This window comes from Zalophus californianus, chromosome 9, assembly GCF_009762305.2.
Source record: "Zalophus californianus isolate mZalCal1 chromosome 9, mZalCal1.pri.v2, whole genome shotgun sequence".
Lineage (NCBI taxonomy): Eukaryota > Metazoa > Chordata > Mammalia > Carnivora > Otariidae > Zalophus > Zalophus californianus.
Genome location: NC_045603.1, coordinates 105,909,129 through 105,934,400, shown reverse-complemented (window position 1 = coordinate 105,934,400; position 25,272 = coordinate 105,909,129). Strand labels below are relative to the sequence as shown.

General features: G+C 39.9%; 1 protein-coding gene and 1 pseudogene across 5 annotated transcripts in view; one reads left to right on the top strand and one right to left on the bottom strand.

The window, feature by feature from the left end:
* The window catches only part of USP18 (ubiquitin specific peptidase 18), a 61,472-nt gene that overhangs the window by 21,832 nt on the left and 14,368 nt on the right, over positions 1-25,272 (bottom strand). For 3 of the 5 annotated variants that reach the window (XM_027592586.1, XM_027592585.1, XM_027592589.1), the window contains 5 exons: positions 19,961-20,106; positions 6,298-6,377; positions 5,871-6,017; positions 5,407-5,502; positions 4,493-4,660 (listed from right to left, as the gene is read on the bottom strand). In XM_027592586.1, coding sequence (XP_027448387.1) covers positions 4,493-4,660; positions 5,407-5,502; positions 5,871-6,017; positions 6,298-6,377; positions 19,961-20,106 — 637 coding nt within the window. The remainder of the gene's footprint in view (positions 1-4,492; positions 4,661-5,406; positions 5,503-5,870; positions 6,018-6,297; positions 6,378-19,960; positions 20,107-25,272) is intronic. The other 2 variants (XM_027592588.1, XM_027592587.2) reach the window with 2 other exon arrangements.
* On the top strand, positions 24,665-25,119 carry LOC113921671 (annotated as a pseudogene).

The window sequence follows — 25,272 nt, the reverse complement described above, 5'->3', positions numbered from 1 at the left end:
CTGGTTTGGAGCTCAAGTTGAAGACCTGGACAGGAGATACAGATTTGGAAGTCTTCAGTTTGAGATCATTGTTGAAACCACAAGAATTAATGAGATAAAATTTGGAAAATGGAGAAGAGAAGAAATGGAATTAAAACTAAATACTAATAAAAGGATGGGCAGGAAAGGATCCAACAATGGAGAAAGGAACCCTAGGAGGAAAGTGTAGATTTTGAAGGAAAGTAGGATCAATAACAGGATATTACAAAAAGATCAAGTAAGGGAAGGACCAAAAAGTATCCATTAGATTTGGCAAATCTTCCTCAAATCTTAGAAACTGAAGACAGGAGAGAATTTTTGGTGAAAAGGAAATAGTGGTGGGAGAGACAGAATTTTGACTGATTGTGAGCAGGATCTCCCACATTAGTCAGGAACACCTTATTCTTTTATCTTAACACAGCCAAATATTGTCCCCGACCTGAGACTTTGAAGTACAATCAATGAAGGAGACAGGGGTGAGGGTAGTGCAAATGAAGCTAAGTTACCCAAAAGGGAGAGCTTGAATTGTTCTCTATTTTCATTTGGGGACTTTATGCTAGATTTTTAAAATGCAGGGAAGAAATACAAGGATAAAGGTACATATTAAATAAATAACACCAACCAGCAAATTCTGGATATATATAAAAACCTTCAACCAAGTAAATTGCAAGGACAAGAAAAGGAAGGGAAAGAAACCTAATGTAAAAGAAGAAGAAAGAAAGGGAGGAAGAGAAGGAAGGAGGGAAAGAGGAGGAAGGATGGAAACTTAAGCAAATGCACATGTTGGGATCTAGATTCAAAGAAATCTAAATATTGACTGGGCATCAATGATATTAAGAAATTATGAGATGCACTGTTGGTGGGAGTGAAAACTGGTACATCCACTGTGGAAAACAGTATGGAGGTTCCCCCAAAAAATTAAAAACGGAACTACTCTATGATCCAATAATCACATTACTGGGTATTCAAAATACAAAAACATACAAAATACAAAAAAAAAAAAAAAAAACCACACACACACAAAAACACTAATTCAAAGGGATATATGCCCCCCACCCCCCAATGTTTATAGCAACACTGTTTGCAATAGCCAAGATATAAAGCAGCCCAAGTGTCCATCAATTGGTGAATGGATAAAGAAGATGTGGTGAACAAATGAACAAAGGGGAAAAAAGGGAAGAGACAAACCAAAAAAGACTCTTGGGGCACCTGGGTGGCTCAGTCATTAAGCATCTGCCTTCAGCTCAGGTCAGGATCCCAGGGTCCTGGGATCGAGCCCCGCATCGGGCTCCCTGGTCAGCGGGAAACCTGCTTCTCCCTCTCCCACTCCCCCTGCTTGTGTTCCCTCTCTCACTGTCTCTCTCTGTCAAATAAATAAATAAAATCTTAAAAAAAAAAAAAAACAAAGAAAGAAAGAAATAGACTCTTAACCGTGGAGAACAAACATATGGTTATGGGGGGGTGGGTGGGAAATGTGTGAAATAAGTGATGGGGATTAAGAGTACACTTACCAAAAAAATTTTTTAAAGAGTACACATATCATGATGAGCACTGAATAATGTACAGAATTGTTAAATGACTATATCATACAACTGAAATTAACATAATACTGTATGGTAACTACACTGGAATGAAAATTAAAAACAATAAAAAAGAAATTATGAGATAGAATTGGTTACATTTAGAAAAGGAGAGCTTATTCTTTGGAAAGGCATAATGAAATACTTCAAATGAAAAGGCATAGTGTCTGGGACTTGCTTCAGAATCATCCAGCAGGAGGTTGGAGAAAGAAGAGGATGAGGGTGTTGGTAAAGCAAGACTGGCCGTGGGTTTTGATAACTGTTTAAGCTGCTTGATGGACATGGGGATTCACTGTATAACTCCTCACTCCTTTGGTATATATTTGAGATTTTCAATACCAATGTCTTTTTAAGTGGAAAAAAATTTTTATTTAAATTCAATTAGGTATAGTACATCATTATTTTTTGATATTATGTTCAATGATTCATTAGTTGAAAATTTTAAGATATTCTGTTTTGTTTCTTAAATTCCACATATGAGTGAAATCACATGGCATTTGGCTTTCTCTGACTTATTTTGCTTAGCAAAATACCCTCTTGTTCCATCCAGATGAACACAGGGGAAGGGAAAGAAAATAAGATGAAAATAGGGAGGCAAACCATAAGAGACAATAATTCCAGGAAACAAATGGACGGTTGCTGGAGGGGAGATAGGTGGTGGGGGAGGGGTCATTGGGTGATGGGCATTAAGGAGGGCACTTGATATAATGAGCACTGGGTGTTATATGCTACTGATGAATCACTAAATTCTACCTCTGAAACTAATAATACAGTATATGTAAACTACATTGCATTTATTTTTTTACTACATTGAATTTAAATAAAGAATTTTTTAAAAGATATTATTTCATTATGATATACTTCATAGTGCACAAGTAGAAATAAGGAAAACTCAAACAACAAAAAATGAGAATCTTAGGAAACGTATATGCACTAAATAGGTAAAGAGACCATGTTAATATAGGAGCTATTATATTATTAGGTCTCAATTTTTATTTTTTATTTTTTCAATTTAAATTTTTTATTATGTTCAGTTAGCCAATATATATAGTACATCATTAGTTTCTGATGTAGTGAAAATTTTTAAATTTAAACTGATACATATATATATCACATCTTCTTTATCCATCCCTCTATTGATGGACATCTAGGCTCTTTCCATAGTTTGGTTATTGTGGACATTGCTGTTATAAACATTGCGGTGCAGGTGCCCCTTCAGATCACTATGTTTGTGTCCTTTGGGTAAATACCTAGTAGCGCAATTGCTGGGCCATAGGGTAGCTCTATTTTTAACTTTTTGGAGAACCTCCATACTGTCTTCCAGAGTGGCTGCACCAGCTTGCATTCCCACTAACTGCAAGAGGGTTCCCCTTCTCTGCATCCTCGCCAAAACCTGCTGTTTCCTGACTTGTTAATTTCAGCCTTTCTGACTGATGTGAGGTGGTATCTCATTGTGGTTTTGATTTGGATTTCCCTGATGCTGAGTGATGTTGCGCATTTTTTCATGTGTCTGTTGTAGGCCTCATTTTTAAAATACTATGATTCTAGAGCATGAATAGTAAACAGAGCATGAAAAAAATGGACAGTCCATGTAAGGACACGTATATATGTAGCAATATAGAATTTACTAAATGTAGCATTTCAAACCTAAGAAAAGATATTTATGTCATATTTTTTCTCAGAATTTCCCAATAAGTTATTAGCTCAGGATAACTGAATTCAACTTTACTTTGATTAAATTTGGCCCAATGAACTGGCTCTTTTGTTACTATCCTCAAAGTAGGCATAAGCTGTTTTAAGAAGAAAGCTAGGTTGGTACTATATTTAGAACCCAAGGTCTTGTGCTTACCTATGTATATATAAGTATTATATATCTTATTTAAGTGGAAGGTCCTGAAATACGGGTTCCATGCCTTCCTTAGTGCTGTGAGGGATATGAATAAAGTCCAATACTTAGAAATAATGTGTTCTGAATCTTTTTTATTTAAAGTCAATTAATTAACATATAGTATGTTATTAGTTTCAGAGGTAGAGTTCAGTGATTCATCAGTTGTATATAATACCTAGTGCTCATTACATACATGCCCTCTTTAATGTCCATCATCCAGTTACTCATCCACCCACCCCCCTCTCCTCCAGCAACCTTCAGTTTATTTCCTATGGTTAAGAGTCTCTTATGCTTTGTCTCCCTCTCTGATTATGTCTTGTTTTATTTTTCCCTCCCTTCCTCTATGCTCCTGTTTTGTTTCTTAAATTCCACATATGAGTGAAATCATAAAATTGTCTTTCTGATTGACTTTTTTCGCTTAGCATAATACCTTCTAGTTCCATCCATATCATTGCAAATGGCAAGATTTCATATTTTTTGATGGCTAAGTAATATTGCATTGTATATGTATACCACATCTTCTTTATCTATTCATCTGGCACCTGCACCCCAATGTTTATAGCAACAATGTCCACAATAGCCAAACTATGGAAAGAGTCCAGATGTCCATCGACAGAAGCTTTTTGAATCTTAAAAGAAAAACAACTACAAACAGCAAATGTTGGTGATAGTAGTATGGTAATAACAACCCATCATTGTTATTTAAGAACACACAGGTTTCCATCATTAAAATACTGTTCTAAAAAATAAATGTTTCTTGAACATATGAATATGTTTCTATGAATCACACCAAGCCACTGCTGGTGAGTTTTCCTCCCTTTGTGTGCCCCGAGCATGGCCAGCAGAGCCATGATTTATGAGATGCAATAATAGGACAGATGAGATGAACAATAATGCTGTATCTATTCAGTGGGTGACTTCAAGCACCTTAGGGGAGGAAAGGCAAAATCATGCAGACAAGGGATCTGAAGAGATGGAGGATGGAAGGGAATTAGGGGCTTCTCACTTGTTCCTCAGCATTGCAGAGGTCTTCTTCAATCACAAGGACCTGACTTAAATCCAAGCTCTGGGGGAAATCGAGTGAGTGGCAGATCTTTTCTGTCTGAGAATTCCTGATGGAGAACCGCAAGAGGTGGATTGTCAAGGTCTGGGGCAAATGGGTCAGCTTCAAGACCTGAAAAAGCAAAATTACCAAGGAGATGAAGTCCTAAGGCACTTGAAACAGGTAGATGTAGAGAAATACCAGGGCCAGTGGTGTGTTCTTCTTCCCCAAAAGGGATCAGAATGATATAATACAGATTTAAGGGCTCCCATCTGCTGAACCTGTTGAGCTCTCCACAGAAGGCATGAGCAGCGCTAGGGTTCTGCACAGGAACTAGAGACCAGGGGATCTAGAGAGTCTGCTCTAAAGAGCTAGTCTAACCCTGCATGGAAAACTCTGCCTGCTGCTCTTGGACCTTCTCTTCTCTCTCTCTTTTTAAAAGATTTTATTTCTTTATTTTGTCAGAGAGAGAAAGAGAGCCCAAGCAGGGGGGGCAGCAGGCAAAGGGAGCTCTGAGCAGGGTGAGCAGCGGCAAGGGAGAAGCAGACTCACCGCTGAGCAGGGAGCCTAATGTGATGTGGGACTCAATCCCACTCTGGGGGGAATCTGGGATCATGACCTGGGATCATGACCTGGGCTGAAGGCAGATGCTTAACTGACTGAGCCACCCAGGCGTCCCTTCCCTTATCTTTTAAAAGACTCTGCCTTCTCAGTGATGGGCCTCTGAAAATCAGAAGCCCAAGATCCCAGATACTAGCCAGATATGGATTCCTTCCCTCAAACAACATATGGTACCCTCAAGGCCTCTATGAAGACTCTATTAGGAAATCCACTAAAGACAACCCCAAACTAGGAAAGCTTCTGGTTTCAGAGAGTACCTGTTTCCCACAAGTCTTCTTCCCACATTTCTCACAGAAGCATTTGCTTTTGCCTGATAACTCCCTGGGCTGGAAGAAACATTGAAGGGCATCCTCCTGTGTCAGGAGATCAAAGAAAAAGGAGAGTTAGTATTTACCACCCTACAGATGAGGATTTAAGTTTTCCTTCTGGTTCTCTCCATGTCCCCCATCAACACCCGGCCCAGTGTGGGTGCATGTGACAGGATCTCCAAAAGTACCTACTGACTGGATGGAAAAATAGGAGGGAGCACTTGTTAAGGTAGCAGTGGGACAAAAGGAAGTAAAAGGAAACAATTTTTTTTTTCACCAAATCAAAGGAGAAACTTAGAACTGTGCAAAGGAAATAGAAATTACTTTTTAAAAGGCAGCAGTGGATTAAAGAAGGGCACATGGGCAGCACTCGGTTTATGCATACAGCAAATTAACCAAAAGAAATCCCTCACCAGTGTTTTCAGGGGTTTTGAGTCCATATCAAAAAGAGGAAGGGGGAGGGTCAACATGCTACTGTTTCTGCTCTTCTCCACAGTACATTCAAGGCAAACCAAGGACTCCTTCACCTGGATTGTATACAGGGCCTGCAGCCTCTCTACCTGTAAGAGAGAGGAGGTAAGAGGAAAGAAGGGTACAAAGCCATAAATAAAACAGGTCAAGTCAATTTCCAGAAATTATAGCCACCAGATAGAAGCTCCATTGATGCTCTCTGTTCTTCAAAAGGTGCAAAATAATAACAGTAATAATATTATGGAATTGTGATAAGCATTTTATGTGGATTTCTCTTTTAATCCTCTCTATACATTATATTAATGATTACTGAATGAGCTAAATGAGCAGCATCTTAAACTTCTGAGTTCTCTGGTTCTAGGATCTCACCAAGTCCACATCTGTGATTTGGTCCTTAATTAGGTTCCAGACTGTGAGGTAGAGTTGAGCAGCATCATGCTGGACAAACACTGGACAAAGAGAAAAGTAACAGCCCGATCAGTGAGGTCACCAGGGACATTTCTCATGCGTGCCCTTGTGCCCTAGCTACCTAGATGTACATGAACACTCATCATTTTGTCCTCTCCTAGCCTTCACCATCACCATCACCCCCTGCTTTAATTAGGTACTAAAAATGAAAAACAAGCTTGTTATTTATTTTTGAGAACTCCTCTTAAAACTTAAAATCCAGGGGCGCCTGGGTGGCTCAGTCATTAAGTGTCTGCCTTCAGCTCAGGTCATGGTCCCAGCATCCTGGAATGGAGCCCCAAGTCGGGGCTCCCTGCTCAGCAGGGAGCCTTCTTCTCCCTCTCCCTTTGCCCCTCCCCCTGCTTGTGTTCCCTCTCTCACTGTCTGTCAAATAAATAAATAAAATCCTAAAAAATAAAAACCAGTTAAAATCCAGTCCAGCTGCATCACAGAAGTTTCCTTTCCTCTGACTAGTCACCCACGCCTACTGGCCTCTACTGGGGGACCCAGCCAGATAAAATCAATATCCAATAGTGGGTTCTCTCCTATTTCCAAGCCAAGCCAACACCCTAATTAGATTTTAATGGCCATTCATTTCTCTGTACTTTTATTTAATTTGTCATTTCCCAGAAATTGAGCAGTTTCCCAAATACTCATATGTGACCCAGGTCTTCCCCAAAGCTATCTAGGAGAACAAGAAAGGAAAGAACCATCTCAGTGTTAGATGATGCTGGCTAAGAGGAAACAGGAATTAAGCAGTAAATTCTCCATATGTTATATAAGAAGCCTAAAAGACAGATATAAATGAATTTCTGTTCTTTAAAAGAAACCTAGGAATACAAAGAACAAGAAAAATACACTGAGGACTATTTTACAAAAGAATATATGTCTGCCAACATGCAAAGACATTGCAAGAAAAGGTAGTTATTGTAAATGTATTAAATACTCGTATCAGCTATCTCAACACCATTTTATTTCTTTCATGATACCACAGTTTGTACTTAACATTTTTGGATTTCATTTTCTTTTGTTTTACTTTTGTTTTGGCCTGTCTGTTCTCTAGATTGTAAGCTCCATGGAGGCAAAGACTCTATCAGTCTTATTCCCTTATCTACAGCACCAGCACAATACCAGTCACGTAATAGATGAACCCTATATATATGAGCTGAATGAATTAATTAATCCATATTTTAAGGTAATAACCCCAAAACCTAAAGACAAACAGAGTGGAACTAGGGTTGAACTATGCTGTCTCCAGGGAATTATTTACAGAAGGCTGCCTGCCATGAAGCCAACATTGGACATAAAGTTAGATCACCTTGCCATGTAAAGACATTTGCCTCATCTGACCATACCAGAGCCAAGAGTCCTGATTCATCTAAAAAATACAGGGATATTTGCCCAACCCATAATTTACTTAACACCTGCTATGTGCAAGGCATTGCACATGCTAGAGGAAGTTCCTATCCCCAAGAAACCTATATTCTAGTGGAGGACAAGAATGTCCCTTATCATCACTCCGTTTCAATGTGGTATTGGAAGTCCTAGCGAATGCAGTAAGATAAGGAGAGGAAATAAAGGTATACTGATTGGAAAAAAAATAAGAATGTCCTTATTTGCAGGTGACATGATCATCTATGTAGAAAATTCAAAAGAATCAACAAAAAACTCCTGGAACTAGGAGTTGGATACAACTGGAACTAACTTGGATACAAGGTAAACAAAGTTATGGACCTTATAGAAGTCCTATATACTTTCCTATATATCAGCAATGAACAAGGGGAATTTTCTTCTTTTTTTTATTATTATATTAAACTATCCAACATATATTACATCATTAGTTTTTGATTAAGGGGAATTTTAAATTAAAAGCATAATATTATTTAAATTAGAAACCATGAAAATAAAATATTTAGGTATAAATCTAACCAGATATGTACAAGATCTATATGAGAAAAACTATGAACTCTGATGACAGAAATCAGAAGAACTACAAAAATGGAGAGATATTCCATGTTCATGGATAGGAGGACTCAACATTGTCAAGATGCCAGTTCTTCCCAACTTGATCTATAGACTCAATGCAATTTCAGTCAAGATCCCAGCAAGTTATCCTGAGAATACTGACAAAGTGATTCTAAAGTCTATTTGGAGAGGCAAAGACCTAGAATATACAACACAATATTGAGGGGGAAAAATCAAAGAACTAATTCTGAACTTACTATAAAGTGTCAGTAATCAAAACAATGTGGTATTATAAAAGAACATAAAAATAGATCAATGGAATGAAACAGATCCCAGGAATATACCAACATAAACAACATCAACTGCTCTTTGACAAAGTAGCAAAGGCAATACAACAGAACAAAGACAGTCTTTTTGTCAAATGGTGCTGTAATCCTGAGTATCCACATGCAAACAAATGAATCTATACACAGACCTTAAATCCCTTAAGAAAACAAATTCAAAATGTATAACAGACTTAAATGTAAAATGCAAAACTATAAAAGTCCTAAATATAATAAAGGAGAAAATCTAGAATACCTTGTGTTTGGTGATTACTTTTTAGATGCAACTCCAATGTACAAGCAATAAAAGGAAGAAGTGATATACTGGACCTCATTAAAAATAAAAATTTCTGCTCTGTGAAAGATACTATCAAGAGCATAAGAAGACAAGCCACATCCTGAGAGAAAATATTTGCAAAAGGTTTATCTTATAAAGGACTGTTATCCAAAATATACGAAAAAATTCTTCAAACTCAACAATAGGACAAAAAAAAATCTGATTAAAAAATGGATAAGAGGGGGGCGGAGCAAGATGGCGGAGGAGTAGGAGACCTAGATTTCATCTGGTCTCAGGAATTCAGCTGAATAGGGATCAAACCATTTTGAACACCTACGAACTCAACAGGATATCGAAGAGGAGAGTAGCAACAACTCTCTGAACAGAGAAGCGACCACTTACTGGAAGATAGGACGTGCGGAGAAGTGAATCCGAGGCGATATTCGGGAGGATAGACGGCGGGGAAGGGGCCTCCGCCGGCCGCTTCTGGCAAGTGATAGAGCCGCAGAGCACAAAATCGGAACTTTCAGAAGTCGGCTCAGCTGAGGGATGTCGCTGCAGTGGCTAAGCAGGGGGTGGAATCCTCCCGGGACAGTGTGGTCTCAGGACCCTCAGGGTCACAGAAAGACCGGGGGTGCCTGAGTGCGGCAGAGCTCCCAGGTATCGGAGCAGGGAAGCCGGCTGCAGAGACGGAGCCGAGGCGCGGGCTCTCAGCTCGGGGTTGCCATAAACTGTGATCCGCGGCCCAGTCGGGCCACTGCTCCTCCAGCAGGGACCCAACAAGCGGCAGAGCTGGGGAGACTCCCCTTCCTTCCCGGGGAGGAGAGGCGCGGGAACGCACCACAGGGATCTGCTGGGTTTGGAGACTCCACACGGGGTTGGGTGCTGGAGATAGCAACGCTCGGTCACAGGCCAGGTGAGCACAGAGTGCGGCCAGAGACCAGGGAGACGGGAGTGACTGCTTTTCTCTGGGGGCACACTGAGGAGCGGGGCCCCGAGTTCTCGGCTCCTCTGGGTGGAGATTGGGAGGCCACCATTTTTGCCCTGGTCCTCCAAAGCTGTACCGAGAGCTTGCAGGGAACAAAAGCTCCTGAGAGCAAACCCGAGCAGCTTCCTTAGCCCGGACCGACAAGGGCGGGGCAATTCAGCCTCCGGCAAAGACATTTGGAAACCACAGCAACAGGCCCCTCCCCCAGAAGATCAGCATGAACAGCCAGCAAGCCAAGACCAAGTTTACCAATCAAGGAGAACGGGAGAACTCCAGCGCTAGGGGAATACTGCACATAGAATTCATGCTTTTTTACCATGATTCATTAGTTCATCAAAGTTAATTTTTGTTAACAGTTTTTTTTTATTTTTCATTTTTAGAGTCATATTTTATCCCTTCATAGTAGTTACCCTTATTTTTGGCATATATATATATAAGTTGTTCTCTCTTTAAAATTTTGAGATACAGTTTCTTCTAACAGATCAAAATATACCCTAAATCACTAGTGTATGGCTTTGTTCTAGTCTCCTGCCTGATCACATTCTCTCCCTTTTTCCTTTTTTTTTCTTAAATCTTCTTTCTTTTTTCAAACAACTTCTTATCTTATCAAGTCCTTTTATAAAATCTTCTATAATTTTCATCTTTACAGTCATCTTCCATCCCTTCATTGTATCAACCCTTATTTTGTACATATATGTCTTTCTTCCTTTAAAATTTTAGGAGGCACTTTTTTCTAACAGACCAAAATACGCCCAAAATCTAGTGTGTGGCACTGATCTATGCACTAGCCTGATCATATTAGATCATATTCTGCTTTTTTTGTATTGTTCTGTTTTTGTTTTTATCTTTTTTTTCTTTTTTTTCTCTTTCTTTTTTCTTTCTTTCCCTTTCTTTTCCCTGGTTTCAGGTCTTTTCTGATTTGTATACAGTATATTTGCTGGGGACGTTGTAAACCTGTTAGCATTTTGTTCTCTCATTCATCTATTCTCCTCTGGACAAAATGACAAGATGAAAAAAATCACCTCAGCAAAAAGAACAAGAGGTAGTACTGTCAGCCAGGGACCTACTCAATACGGACATTAGTACGATGTTGGACCTAGAGTTCAGAATCATGACTTTAAAGATACTAGCTGAGCTTGAAAAAAGCGTGGAAGTTATTAGAGAAACCTTTCTGGAGAAATAAAAGAACTAAAATCTAACCAAGTCGAAATCAAAAAGGCTATTGATGAGGTGCAATCAAAAATGGGGGCACTAACTGCGAGGATAAATGAGGCAGAAGAGAGAATCAGTGATATAGAAGACCAAATGATGGAAAATAAAGAGGCTGAGAAAAAGAGAGAGAAACAACTACAGGATCACGAGGGCAGAATTCGAGAGATAAGTGATACGATAAGACGAAACAACATTAGAATAATTGGGATCCCAGAAGAAGAAGAAGAGAGAGAGAGGGGCAGAAGGTATATTGGAGCAAATAATAGCAGAGAACTTCCCTAATGTGACGAAGGAAACAGGCATCAAAATCCAGGAGGCACAGAGAACCCCTCTCAAAATCAATAATAAAAGGTCAACACCCCGACATCCAATAGTAAAACTTACGAGTCTCAGAGACAAAGAGAAAATCCTGAAAGCAGCTCGGGAGAAGAGATATGTAACCTACAATGGTAGAAACATTAGATTGGTAACAGACCTATCCACAGAGACCTGGCAGGCCAGAAAGGACTGGCAAGATATCTTCAGAGCACTAAACGAGAAAAATATGCAGCCAAGAATACTATATCCAGCTAGGCTGTCATTGAAAATAGAAGGAGAGATAAAAAGCTTCCAGAACAAACAAAAACTAAAGGAATTTGCAAACACGAAACCAGCCCTCCAAGAAATATTGAAAGGGGTCCTCTAAGCAAAGACAGAGCCTAAAAGCAGCAAAGATCAGAAAGGAACACAGACAACATACAGTTAACAGTCACCTTACAGGCAATACAAGCACTAAATTCATACCTTTCAATAGTGACCCTGAATGTAAATGGGCTAAATGCCCCAATCAAAAGACACAGGCTATCAGATTGGATTAAAAAACAAGACCCATCCATATGCTGTCTGCAAGAGACTCATTTTAGACCCAAATACACCTCCAGATTGAAAGTGAGGGGGTGGAAAACCATTTACCATGCTAATGGACACCAAAAGAAAGCTGGGGTGGCAATCCTTATATCAGACAAACTAGATTTTAAAACAAAGACTGTAATAAGAGATGAGGAAGGACACTATATCCTACTTAAAGGGTCTATCCAACAAGAAGATCTAACAATTGTAAATATCTATGCCCCGAACATGGGATCAGCCAATTATATAAGGCAATTAATAACAAAAGCAAAGAAACACATTGACAACAATACAATAATAGTGGGGGACTTTAACACCCCCCTGACTGAAATGGACAGATCATCTAAGCAAAAGATCAACAAGGAAATAAAGACTTTAAATGACACACTGGAACAAATGGACTTCACAGACATATTCAGAACATTCCATCCCAAAGCAACAGAATACACATTCTTCTCTAGTGCCCATGGAAAATTCTCCAGAATTGATCACATCCTAGGTCACAAATCAGGTCTCAACCGGTACCAAAAGATTGGGATCATTCCCTGCATATTTTCAGACCACAATGCTTTGAAACTAGAACTCAATCACAAGAGGAAAGTCGGAAAGAACTCAAATACATGGAGGCTAAAGAGCATCCTACTAAAGAATGAATGGGTCAACCAGGAAATTAAAGAAGAATTAAAAAAATTCATGGAAACCAATGAAAATGAAAACACAACTGTCCAAAATCTTTGGGATACAGCAAAGGCAGTCCTGAAAGGAAAGTATATAGCAATACAAGCCTTTCTCAAGAAACAAGAAAGGTCTCAAATACACAACCTAACCCTACACCTAAAGGAGCTGGAGAAAGAACAGCAAATAAAGCCTAAACCCAGCAGGAGAAGAGAAATCATAAAGATCAGAGCAGAAATCAATGAATTAGAAACCAAAAGAACAGTAGAACAGATCAACGAAACTAGGAGCTGGTTCTTTGAAAGAATTAACAAGATTGATAAACCCCTGGCCAGACTGATCAAAAAGAAAAGAGAAATGACCCAAATCAACAAAATCATGAATGAAAGAGGAGAGATCACAACCAACACCAAAGAAATAAAAACAATTATAAGAACATATTATGAGCAACTCTATGCCAGCAAATTAGATAACCTGGAAGAAATGGGTGCATTCCTAGAGATGTATCAACTACCAAAATTGAACCAGGAAGAAATAGAAAACCTGAACAGACCTATAACCACTAAGGAAATTGAAGCAGTCATCAAAAATCTCCCAAGAAACAAAAGCCCAGGGCCAGATGGCTTCCCAGGGGAATTCTATCAGACATTTAAAGAAGAATTAATACCTATTCTTCTGAAACTGTTCCAAAAAATAGAAATGGAAGGAAAACTTCCGATCTCATTTTATGAGGCCAGCATTACCTTGATCCCAAAACCAGACAAAGACCCCATCAAAAAGGAGAATTACAGACCAATATCCTTGATGAACATGGATGCAAAAATTCTCACCAAAATACTAGCCAATAGGACCCAACAGTACATTAAAAGGATTATTCACCACGACCAAGTGGGATTTATCCCTGGGCTGCAAGGCTGGTTCAACATCCGCAAATCAATCAACGTGATACAATACATTAACAAAAGAAAGAACAAGAATCATATGATCCTCTCAATAGATGCAGAAAAAGCATTTGACAAAGTACAGCATCCTTTCTTGATCAAAACTCTTCAGAGTTTAGGGTTAGAGGGTACATACCTCAATATCATAAAAGCTCTATGAAAAACCTACAGCGAATATCATTCTCAATGGGGAAAGGCTGAGAGCTTTTCCCCTAAGGTCAGGAACGCAGCAGGGATGTCCACTCTCACCACTGCTATTCAACATAGTATTAGAAGTCCTAGCCACAGCAATCAGACAACAAAAAGAAATCAAAGGCATCCAAATCGGCAAAGAGGAAGTCAAACTCTCACTCTTTGCAGATGATATGATACTGTATGTGGAAAATCCAAAAGACTCCACCCCAAAACTGCTAGAACTCATACAGGAATTCAGTAAAGTAGCAGGATATAAAATCAATGCACAGAAATCAGTGGCATTCCTATACACCAACAACAAGACAGAAGAGAGACAAATCAAGGAGTCGATCCCATTTACAATTGCACCCAAAACCATTAGATACCTAGGAATAAATTTAACCAAAGAGGCAAAGGATCTGTACTCAGAAAACTAGAAAATACTCATGAAAGAAATTGAAGAAGACACAAAGAAATGGAAAAACGTTCCATGCTCATGGATTGGGAGAATCAACATTGTGAAGATGTCAATGCTACCTAGAGCAATCTACACATTCAATGCAATCCCCATCAAAATACCATCCACTTTTTTCAAAGAAATGGAACAAATAATCCTAAAATTTGTATGGAACCAGAAGAGACCCCGAATAGCCAGAGGAATATTGAAAAAGAAAAGCAAAGCTGGCGGCATCACAATTCCAGACTTCCAGCTCTATTACAAAGCTGTCATCATCAAGACAGTATGGTACTGGCACAAAAACAGACACATAGATCAATGGAACAGAATCGAGAGCCCAGAAATGGACCCTCAACTCTATGGTCAACTTATCTTTGACAAAGCAGGAAAGAATGTCCAATGGAAAAAAGACAGTCTCTTCAACAAATGGTGTTGGGAAAATTGGACAGCCACATGCAGAAGAATGAAACTGGACCATTTCCTTACACCACACACAAAAATAGACTCCAAATGGTTGAAAGACCTAAACGTGAGACAGGAGTCCATCCAAATCCTAAAGGAGAACACAGGCAGCAACCTCTTCGACCTCAGCCGCAGCAACTTCTTCCTAGAAACATCGCCAAAGGCACGGGAAGCCAGGGCAAAAATGAACTATTGGGATTTCATCAAGATAAAAAGCTTTTGCACAGCAAAAGAAACAGTCCACAAAACCAAAAGACAACAGACAGAATGGGAGAAAATATTTGCAAATGACAGATCAGATAAAGGGCTAGTATCCAAAATCTATAAAGAACTTCTTAAGCTCAACACCCAAAGAACAAATAATCCAATCAAGAAATGGGCAGAAGACGTGAACAGACATTTTTCCAAAGAAGACATCCAAATGGCCAACAGACACATGAAAAAGTGCTCAACATTGTTCGGCATCAGGGAAATCCAAATCAAAACCTCAATGAGATATCACCTCACACCAGTCAGAATGGCTAAAATTAACAAGTCAGGAAATGACAGATGTTGGTGGGGATGCAGAGAAAGGGGAACCCTCCTCCACTGTTGGTGGGAATACAAGCTGGTGCAGCCACTCTGGAAAACAGTATGGAGGTTCCTCAAAAAGTTGAATATAGAGCTACCATACAATCCAGCAATTGCACTACTGGGTATTTACCACAAAGATACAAATGTAGGGATCCGAAGGGGTTCGTGCACCCCAATGTTTATAGCAGCAATGTCCACAGTAGCCAAACTGTGGAAAGAGCCAAGATGCCCATCGACAGATGAATGGATAAAGAAGATGTGGTATATATATATATATATATACAATGGAATATTATGCAGCTATCAAAAGGAATGAGATCTTGCCATTTGCAATGACATGGATGGAACTGGAGGGTGTTATGCTGAGTGAAATAAGTCAATCAGAGAAAGACATGTATCATATGACCTCACTGATATGAGGAATTCTTAATCTCAGGAAACAGTGAGGGTTGCTGGAGTGGTGGGGCTGGGAGGGATGGGGTGGCTGGGTGATAGACATTGGGAAGGGTATGTGCTATGGTGAGCACTGTGAATTGTGCAAGACTGTTAAATCACAGATCTGTACCTCTGAAACAAATAATAAAATATATGTTAAAAAAAAAAAGAAGACAGCAGGAGGGGAAGAATGAAGGGGGAGAAATCGGAGAGGGAGACGAACCAGGGGAGACAAACCATGAGAGACGATGGACTCTGAAAAACAAACTGAGGGTTCTAGAGGGGAGGGGGGTGGGAGGATGGGTTAGCCCGGTGATGGGTATTAAAGAGGGCACGTTCTGTGTGGAGCACTGGGTGTTATACACAAACAATGAATCATGGAACACTACATCAAAAACTAATGATGTAAGGTATGGTGATTAACATAACAATAAAAATTAAAAAAAAAAAAACTCCCAACAAACAAGAGTCCAGAGCCGAATGGCCTCCCAGTGGAATTCTACCAAACATTTAAAGAAGAATTAATACCTATTTTTCTGAAGCTGGTTCAAAATATAGAAATGGACGGAAAACTTCCAAACTCATTATAAGAGGCCAGCATTACCTTGATCCCCAAACCAAAGACCCCACCAAAAAGGAGAATTACAGACCAATATCCCTGATGAACACGGACGCAAAAATTCTCACCAAAATACTAGCCAATAGGATCCAACAAAGATTATTCACCAGGACCAAGTGGGATTTATTCCTGAGCTGCAAGGGTGGTTCAACATCCATAAATCAATGTGATACACCACATTAATAAAGGAAAGAACAAGAACCATATGATTCTCTCAATAGATGCAGAAAAAGCATTTGACAAACTACAGCATTCTTTCTTGATTAAAACTCTCTACAATGTAGGGATAAAGGAAAATTACCTCAAGATCATAAAAGCCATACACAAAAAGCACACAGCAAATATCATTCTCAATGGGGGAAAACTGAGAGCTTTTCCCTTAAGATCAGGAACATGACAGGGATGCCCACTCTCACCACTGTTGTTCAACATAGTACTAGAAGTCCTAGCCTCAGCAATCAGACAACAAAAACAAATAAAAGGCATCTAAACTGGCAAAGAAGAAGTAAAACTCTCATTCTTTGCAGATGACATGATACTCTATGTGAAAAATCCAAAAACTCCACACCAAAATTGCTAGAACTCATACAAGAATTCAGTAAAGTGGCAGGATATAAAATCAATGCACAGAAATCAGTTGCATTTCTATACACTAATGAGGCAGAAGAAAGAGATATTAAGGAATCAATCCCATTTCCAATTGCACCAAAAAACACAAGATACCTAGGAATAAACCTAACCAAAGACATAAAGGATCTGTACTCTGAAAACTATAGAACACTCATGAAAGAAATTGAGGAAGACACAAAGACATGGAAAAACATTCCATGCTCATGGATTGGAAGAACAAATATTGTTAAAATGTCTATGATTCCCAGAGCAATCTATACATCAAATGCAATCCCTATCAAAATACCATCAACATTTTTCACAGTGTTGGAAGAAATAATCCTAAAATGTGTATGGAACCAGGAAAGACCCCAAGTAGCCAGAGGAATGTTGAAAAAGAAAACCAAAGCTGGTGGCATCACAATGCCAGACTTCAAACTATATTACAAAGCTGTAATCATCAAGACAGTGTGGTACTGGCACAAAAACAGACACAGAGATCAGTGGAACAGAATGTCTATGGTCAACTAATCTTCGACAAAGCAGGAAAGAATAGCCAATGGAAAGAAAACAGTCTCTTCAATAAATGGTGCTGTAAAAACCGGACAGCCACATGCAGAAGAGTGAATCTGGACCATTTTCTTATACCATACACAAAAATAAACTCAAAATGGATGAAAGACTTCAATGTAAGACAGGAATCTATCAAAATCCTAGAAGAGAACACAAGGCAGTAACCTCTTCGACATCGGCCCCAGCAACTTCTTGCTAGACACATCTCCAAACACAAGGGAAACAAAAGCAAAAATGAGCCATTGGAACTTCATCAAGATAAAGAGCTTTTGAACAGCGAACAAAACAGTTAACTAAACAAAAGACAAAATACAGAATGGGAGAAGATACTTGCAAATGTTTTATCAGATAAAGGGTTAGTATCCAAAAATCTATAAAGAGCTTATCAAGCTCAACACCCAAGAACAAGAAATCCAGTCAAGAAATGGGCAGAAGATATGAACAGACATTTTTCCAAAGAAGACATACAAATGGCCAACAGACACATGAAAAAATGCTCAACATATTTGGCATCAAGGAAATACAAATCAAACCACAATGAGATACCATCTCATACCAGTCAGAATGGCTAAAATTAACAAGTCAGGAAACAACAAATGTTGGTGAGGATACAGAGAATGGGGAACCATCTTACACTACTGGTGGGAATGCAAGCTGGTGCAGCCACTCTGGATAATAGTATGGAGGCTCCTCAAAAAGTTATAAATGGGGATGCCTGGATGGCTCAGTTGTTAAGCGTTTGCCTTCAGCTCAGGTAATGATCCTGGGATCATGGTCCTGGGATCGAGCCCCACAATGGGCTCCCTGCTCAGCGGGAAGCCTGCTTCTCCCTCTCCCTCTCCCCCTGCTTGTGTTCCCTCTCTCACTGTCCCTCTGTCAAATAAATAAATAAAATCTTTAAAAAACTTGTAACTAGAGTTACCCTTCAACCCAGCAATTGCACTACTATCCAAGGATACAAACATAGTGATACAAAGGGGCACCTGCACCCCAATGTTTATAACAGCAATGTCCACAATAACCAAACTATGAAAAGAGCCATGTCCATCGACAGATGCATGGATATATATATACACAATGGAATATTACTCAGCCATCAAAAAAATGAAATCTTACCAATTGCAAGGACATGGATAGAACTAGAGAGTATTATGCTCAGCTATAAATAAGTCAATCAGAGAAAGACAATTATCATATGATTTCACACATATGTGGATTTTAAGAAATAAAATGAAGGAGCATATCAGAAGGGAGAGGAAAATAAAACGAGATGAAATCAGAAAGGGAGATAACCATAAGAGTCTTAACTATAGGAAACAAACTGAGGGTTGCTGGGGGCGGGGAGGGTTGCTGAATATAATGAGCACATGGATGTTATATACAACTGATGAATCACTGAACTCTACTTTTGAAATTAATAATATACTATATGTTAATTAATTGAATATAAATAAAATTTTAAAAAAAGAGAGAGAGAAATAGTGGCTGAGACTTCCCAAATCTGGGGAGAGATTTAGACATCAAAGTTCATGAAGCTCTTAAGACCCCAAACACATTCAACTCAAGACACATCAATAGTAAAACTTTTAAAAATCAATGACAAGCAACTAATGAATCATTAAACACTATATCAAAAATTAATGATGTACTGAGGGTTCTAGAGGGGAGGGGGCAGGGGGATGGGTTAGCCTGGTGATGGGTATTAAAGAGGGCATGTTCTGCGTGGAGCACTGGGTGTTATGCACAAACAATACATCATGGAACACTACATTAAAAACTAATGATGTAATGTATGGTGATTAACAAAAAATTTTTAAAAAATTAATGATGTACTTACTATATGTTGGCTAATTGAACCTAATAAAAAAATCAATGACAAGGAGAGATCTTAAAATAATTAAGAGAAAGGGAGCTTATCACTTACAAGGGAACTCCCCATAAGGCTATCAGGGGATTTCTCAGCACAACCCTTACATGCCAGGAGACAGTGGAATGACATATTCAAAGTGATAAAAGAAAAAAACTGCCAATCTGGAAAACTTTACTTTAGAAGTGAAAGAGAGATAAAGACTTTCCCAGACAAATGCTAAGGAAGTTCATCACCACTACACTTTCTTACAAAAAATTGCTAAAGGGAGTTCAGTTTTTCAACCTGAAGAAAGAACCCTAACTATAAAAAGGAAAATGATTGAATCAGTCATTTTGAAACTTCCCACAAAGAAAAGCCCAGGTCCAGAATTGGCTTAATTATAAGAAACATTTAAAGAACTAATACTTATCCCTTCAAAAACTCTTCCAAAACAAAAAAGAGGAGGGAACAGCTCCTGACTCATTCTTTGAGGCACTCCCCCCACTTTCCCCTTCCCCAACCTCCTCCTTCTCCCTCTCTTTCAGAGCTGAGAAGGTTATCTTACTTGGAACATTGTACTTCTGGAGACAGTAGGCAAGCTCCATAGGTTGCACTGCTTTCTGCCGGCTGTCCTGCATCCTCTCCAGTAGCAAGAGCAACTGGAAGGGAACACTTCTCCTCTGTTCTTCTGTTCCCCTTGGTACTGTTATCCTGCCAAATAAGAACATCCGTGAACCTCCTTATCCCCACAGTTCTCAATGCTAGATGCATACTGGAATCACTTGGGGAACCTTCCCAAACTCTCCATGTCCAGGCCACTTTGCAGACTAACTAAATCAGAATTTTTTTAAATCAGAATTTCTGATAGTGGAGCCCAGTTATCAGAATTTTTAAGTTTCCCAGATGTTTTAAATGTATAAACAAGGCTGAGAAGTACCATATTAGCAAATTGGCTATAGAGAGTATCCTCTCAAGGCGGGACGGGGAGTGGAAATCAGACAACTCTTGCCTCACCCCTCTCCCCACTCTGCCCAACAATCACACTTAAATGAAGGGCAGATGAAGAGGGTCCCGGGTCCACAGCAAAGTGTCCAGGCTGAAGTACTCCAAAGTGAAAAGGCAAATACTGATCTAGGTCCTGGCAATAAAGGACATGAAAGAATGTCAGTTTATTTTGAAAATGATTTATTTAATTATAGGCATCTCTCATTGCCTGAGCCAATAGGAGGAGGAACACAACTAGTCCCAGGAACACTAGATAACCATCAGATCAACGCAAAAGTTGACCTGAAGACAGAACAAACTCCACAACTAAAGGGAGAGAAGAGGGTGCCTGGATGGCTTAGTTGGTTAAGCAACTGCCTTCCACTCAGGTCATGATCCCAGGGTCCTGGGATCGAGTCCCACATCAGGCTCCCTGCTCAGTGAGGAGCCTGCTTCTCCCTCTTCCAATAACTAAATGTTCTCTTGTTTTCTCTCTTGTTCTCTGTTCTCTCTCTGTGTCAAATAAATAAGTAAAATCTTTTTAAAAAAATAAAATAAAGGGAGAGAAGAGGCCACATTAAAGAATGTAGGAAATGCAGAGATGTGGTTTAGAGGAAAAACAGACTGCAGGTGCTGCAGAGGGGAGGGAGCCATGGTCATGGAGAAGGGGGAGAGAGAGAGAGGAGCACACAGGAGAACACACAAGAAGAACATTTCCCCAAAGCCATTGGCTTAGAAAAGAAGAGGAGTAGAATTTCATGAGTTCTTGTAGTCAGTAGGGCTTAAAGCAGAAACTATAGCCAGAGATCAGAGGGCCAGGGCCAAGATCAGAGGGCTTGACTGGAATAGAGCCTAGAGGTCACTGTGCTGTTCCTGGAGAGAAGGCAGGAAACAACCCGGGGGTCAGATAGCATGGAAACAGGGAACTGAAGTGTGCCTGGGGCATACAGTGGGGAGATTATTTGCTCCTCTCAGAGCACATCCCTGAGAGGGACCATGCACAGGGACCCACTCAGGAATAAGAGAGCCAGGTGGCACCATTTCCCTCCCCCACCCCTCAGCATGAACACAGAGCCAACTGTGGGAAGCAGCACAGTGCCAAAACAGGCTGCCTAACTTACCTACACCAAGCCCCATATCCCTGAGCTCCAGTAAAACAACCCTTCTCAGTCATGCTTGCCTAAGTACCAGTGTGGTGAGCCCCTCCCCCAGAAAACCAACACAAACCCCTGAATTAATGACCTAGACAACAAAATAATGGAAAGCAATGAAGCTGAACAAAAGAGAGAAAGAAGAATTATGCAACATGAGAATAGACTTAGGGAACTCAGGGACTGAGTTATAACTGTAATAACATCCGTATTATAGGAGTCCCAGAAGAAGAAGAGGGAGAACAGGGGACAGAAAATTTATTTGACGAGAAAATAGCTGAAAGAGTTTCCAGGACAAACAAAAACTAAAGGAATCTGTGAACATTAAACCAGCCCTGCAAGAATTATCAAAGGGTATCCCTTGAGTGAACAGAGAGCCCAAAAGTAACAAAACCCAGAAAGGAACAGAGACAATATACAGGAACAGCAACTTTACAGGTAATACAATGGCACTAACTTCAGATCTTTCAATACTTACTCTGAATGCAAATGGACTAAATTCTCCAATCAAAAGACACAGGGTATCAGGAAAGATAAAAACACAAGACCCATCGATATGCTGCTTACAAGACACTCATTTTAGACCCAAAGACACCTCCAGATAGAAAGTGAAGGAGTGGAGGGGCACCTGGGTGGCTCAGTCAGATAAGTGTCTGCCTTCGGCTCAGGTCATGATCCCAGGGTCCTGGGATGGAGCCCCACATCAGGCTCCCTGCTCGGCGGGAGCCTGCTTCTCCCTCTCCTCTCCGCTTGTGCTCTCTCTTGCTATCTCTCTCACTATCTGTCTCTCTCTCAAATAAATAAATAAATAAAATCTTTAAAAAAAAAGAAAGTGAGGGAGTGGGGAACAATTTATCATGCCAATGGACATCTAAAGAAAGCTGAAGTAGCCATCCTTATATCAGAAAAACTAGATTTTAAACCAAAGACTGTAATAAGAGATGAAGAAGGACACTCTATCATAATAAAAGGGCCTATCCAACAAGAAGATCTAGCAATTGTAAATATTTATGCCCCCAAAATGGGAGCAGCCAATTATATAAACCAATTAATAACAAAATTAAAGAAACACATTGATAATAATACATTAATAGTAGGGGACTTTAACAACTCACTCACAGCAATGGATAGATCATCTATGCAAAAGATCAGCAAGGAAATAAGGGCTCTGAATGACACCCTGGACCAGATGGACTTCACAGTTACATTCAGAGGATTTCATCCCAAAGCAGCAGAATGCACTTTCTTCTCAAATGCACATGGAACATTCTCCAGAAGAGATCACATACTGGATCACAAATCAGGTTTCAACCAATACCAAATGACTGAGATTATTCCATGCATATTTTCAGACCACAATGCTTTAAAACTTGAAGTCAACTACAAGGAAAGACCACAAATACATGGAGGTTAAAGAACATCCTACTAAAGAATGAATGGGTCAACTAGGAAATTAAAGAATTAAAAAATACATGGAAACAAATAAAATAAAAATGAAAACAGTTGTTCAGAAACTTTGGGATGCAGCAAAGATGGTCCTAAGAGGGAAGTATATAGCAACACAGGCCTTCCTCAAGAAACAAGAAAAGTCTCAAATACACAACGAACCTTACATCTAAAGGAGCTGGAGAAAAGACAGCAAATAAAGCCTAAATCCAGCAGGAGAAGAGAATTAATACAGATGAGAGCAGAAATCAATGAATTTAATTAATAGAAATTAAAAAAAGGGGGGAACGCCTGGGTGGCTCAGTTGTTAAGCATCTGCCATCAGCTCAGGTCTTGTCCTGGGATTGAGCCCCGCATCAAGCCCTACATCGGGCTCCCTGGTTGGCGGAGAGCCTGCTTCTCCCTCTCCAACTCCCCCTGCTTGTGTTCCCTCTCTTTCTGTCTCTCTGTCAAATAAATATTAAAAAAAAAAAGAAAAAAACAGTAGAACAGAGCAGTGAAACTAGGAGCTGGTTCTCAGAATTACGATCGATAAACCCCTAGCCAGACTTATCAAAAGAAAAGAGAAAGACCCCAAATTAATAAAATCATGAATGAAAGAGATCACAAACAACCCCAAAGAAATACAAACAATTATAAGAACATATTATGAGCAACAATATGCCAACAAATTAGGCAATCTGGATGAAATGGATGCATTCCTAGAAACATATAAACTACCAAAACTGAACCAGGAAGAAATAAAAAACCTGAACAGATCCATAACCAGCAAGGAAATTGACACAGTAATCGAAAATCTCCCCAAAAAACAAGAATCCAGAGCTGGATGGCTTCCCAGGGGAATTCTACCAAACATTTAAAGAAGAACATGATGAGATGAGCACTGGGTGTTATACTGAACTGATGAATCATTGAACATTATATCAAAAAACCAATACTTTGGCTAATTGAATTTAAATTAAAAAATAAAATAAATAAAGAAGAACTAATACCTATTTTTCTGAAGCTGGTTCAAAAAATAGAAACGGAAGGAAAACTTCCAAACTCATTCTTTGAGGCCAGCATTACACTTATCCCCAAACCAGACAAACCAGACAAAGACCCCATCAAAAAGGAGAATTCATACCCATGTCCTAGATGAACATGGATGCAAAAATTCTCACCAAGATACTAGGTAATAGGATCCAACAGTACATTCAAAGGATTATTCACCAGGACCAAGTGGGATTTATTCCTGGGCTGCAAGGGTCATAACAATATCCATAAATCAGTCAATGTGATACACCACATTAATAAAAGAAAGGACAAGAACCACATGATTCTCTCAGATGCAGAAAAAGCATTTGACAAAATACAACAACCCTTCTTGATAAAAACTTTCCACCATGTAGGGATAGAGGGAACATACCTCAAGATCATAAAAGACATATATGAAAACCCACAGAGAATATCATCCTCAATGGAGAAAAACTGAGAGCTTTTCCCCTAAGCTCATGAACAGGACAGGGACAGAACATTCTCACCACTGTTTTTCTACATAGTACTAGAAGTCCTTAGCCTCAGCAATCAGGCAACAAAAAGAAATAAAAGGCATCCAAATAGGCAAAGAAGTCGAACTCTCACACTTCACAGATGACATGATACTCTGTGTGGAAAACCCAAAAGACTCCACCAAAAAACTGCTAGAACTCTTTCTCTTCAACGGGGTGGTCGAGTGGTTTGGTGGCAGCGGCCTTGCGGATTCGCGCCAGATGCAGAGATGCAGATCTTTGTGAAGACCCTGACGGGCAAGACCATCACCCTCGAGGTCGAGCCCAGTGACACCATTGAGAATGTCAAAGCCAAAATCCAAGACAAGGAGGGCATCCCACCTGACCAGCAGCGTCTGATTTTTGCGGGCAAACAGCTGGAAGATGGCCGTACTCTGTCAGACTATAATATCCAGAAAGAGTCCACCCTGCACTTGGTGCTTCGCCTCCCGGGCGGCATCATCGAGCCTTCCCTCCGCTAGCTGGCCCAGAAATACAACTGTGACAAGATGATCTGCCGCAAGTGTTACGCTCGCCTGCACCCCCGTGCTGTCAACTGCCGCAAGAAGTGGAGCCACACCAACATCTTGCGCCCCAAAAAGAAGGTCAAATAAGGCCCCTCCACCGGCTCTTCCTTTGCCCACAGGGCAGCCTCCTGCCCGAGCCCTAAGGGCCTGGGGCCTCAATAAAGTTTTCCTTTCATTGACTGGAAAAAAAAAAACAAACTGCTAGAACTGATACAGGAATTCAGCAGTGGCAGGATATAA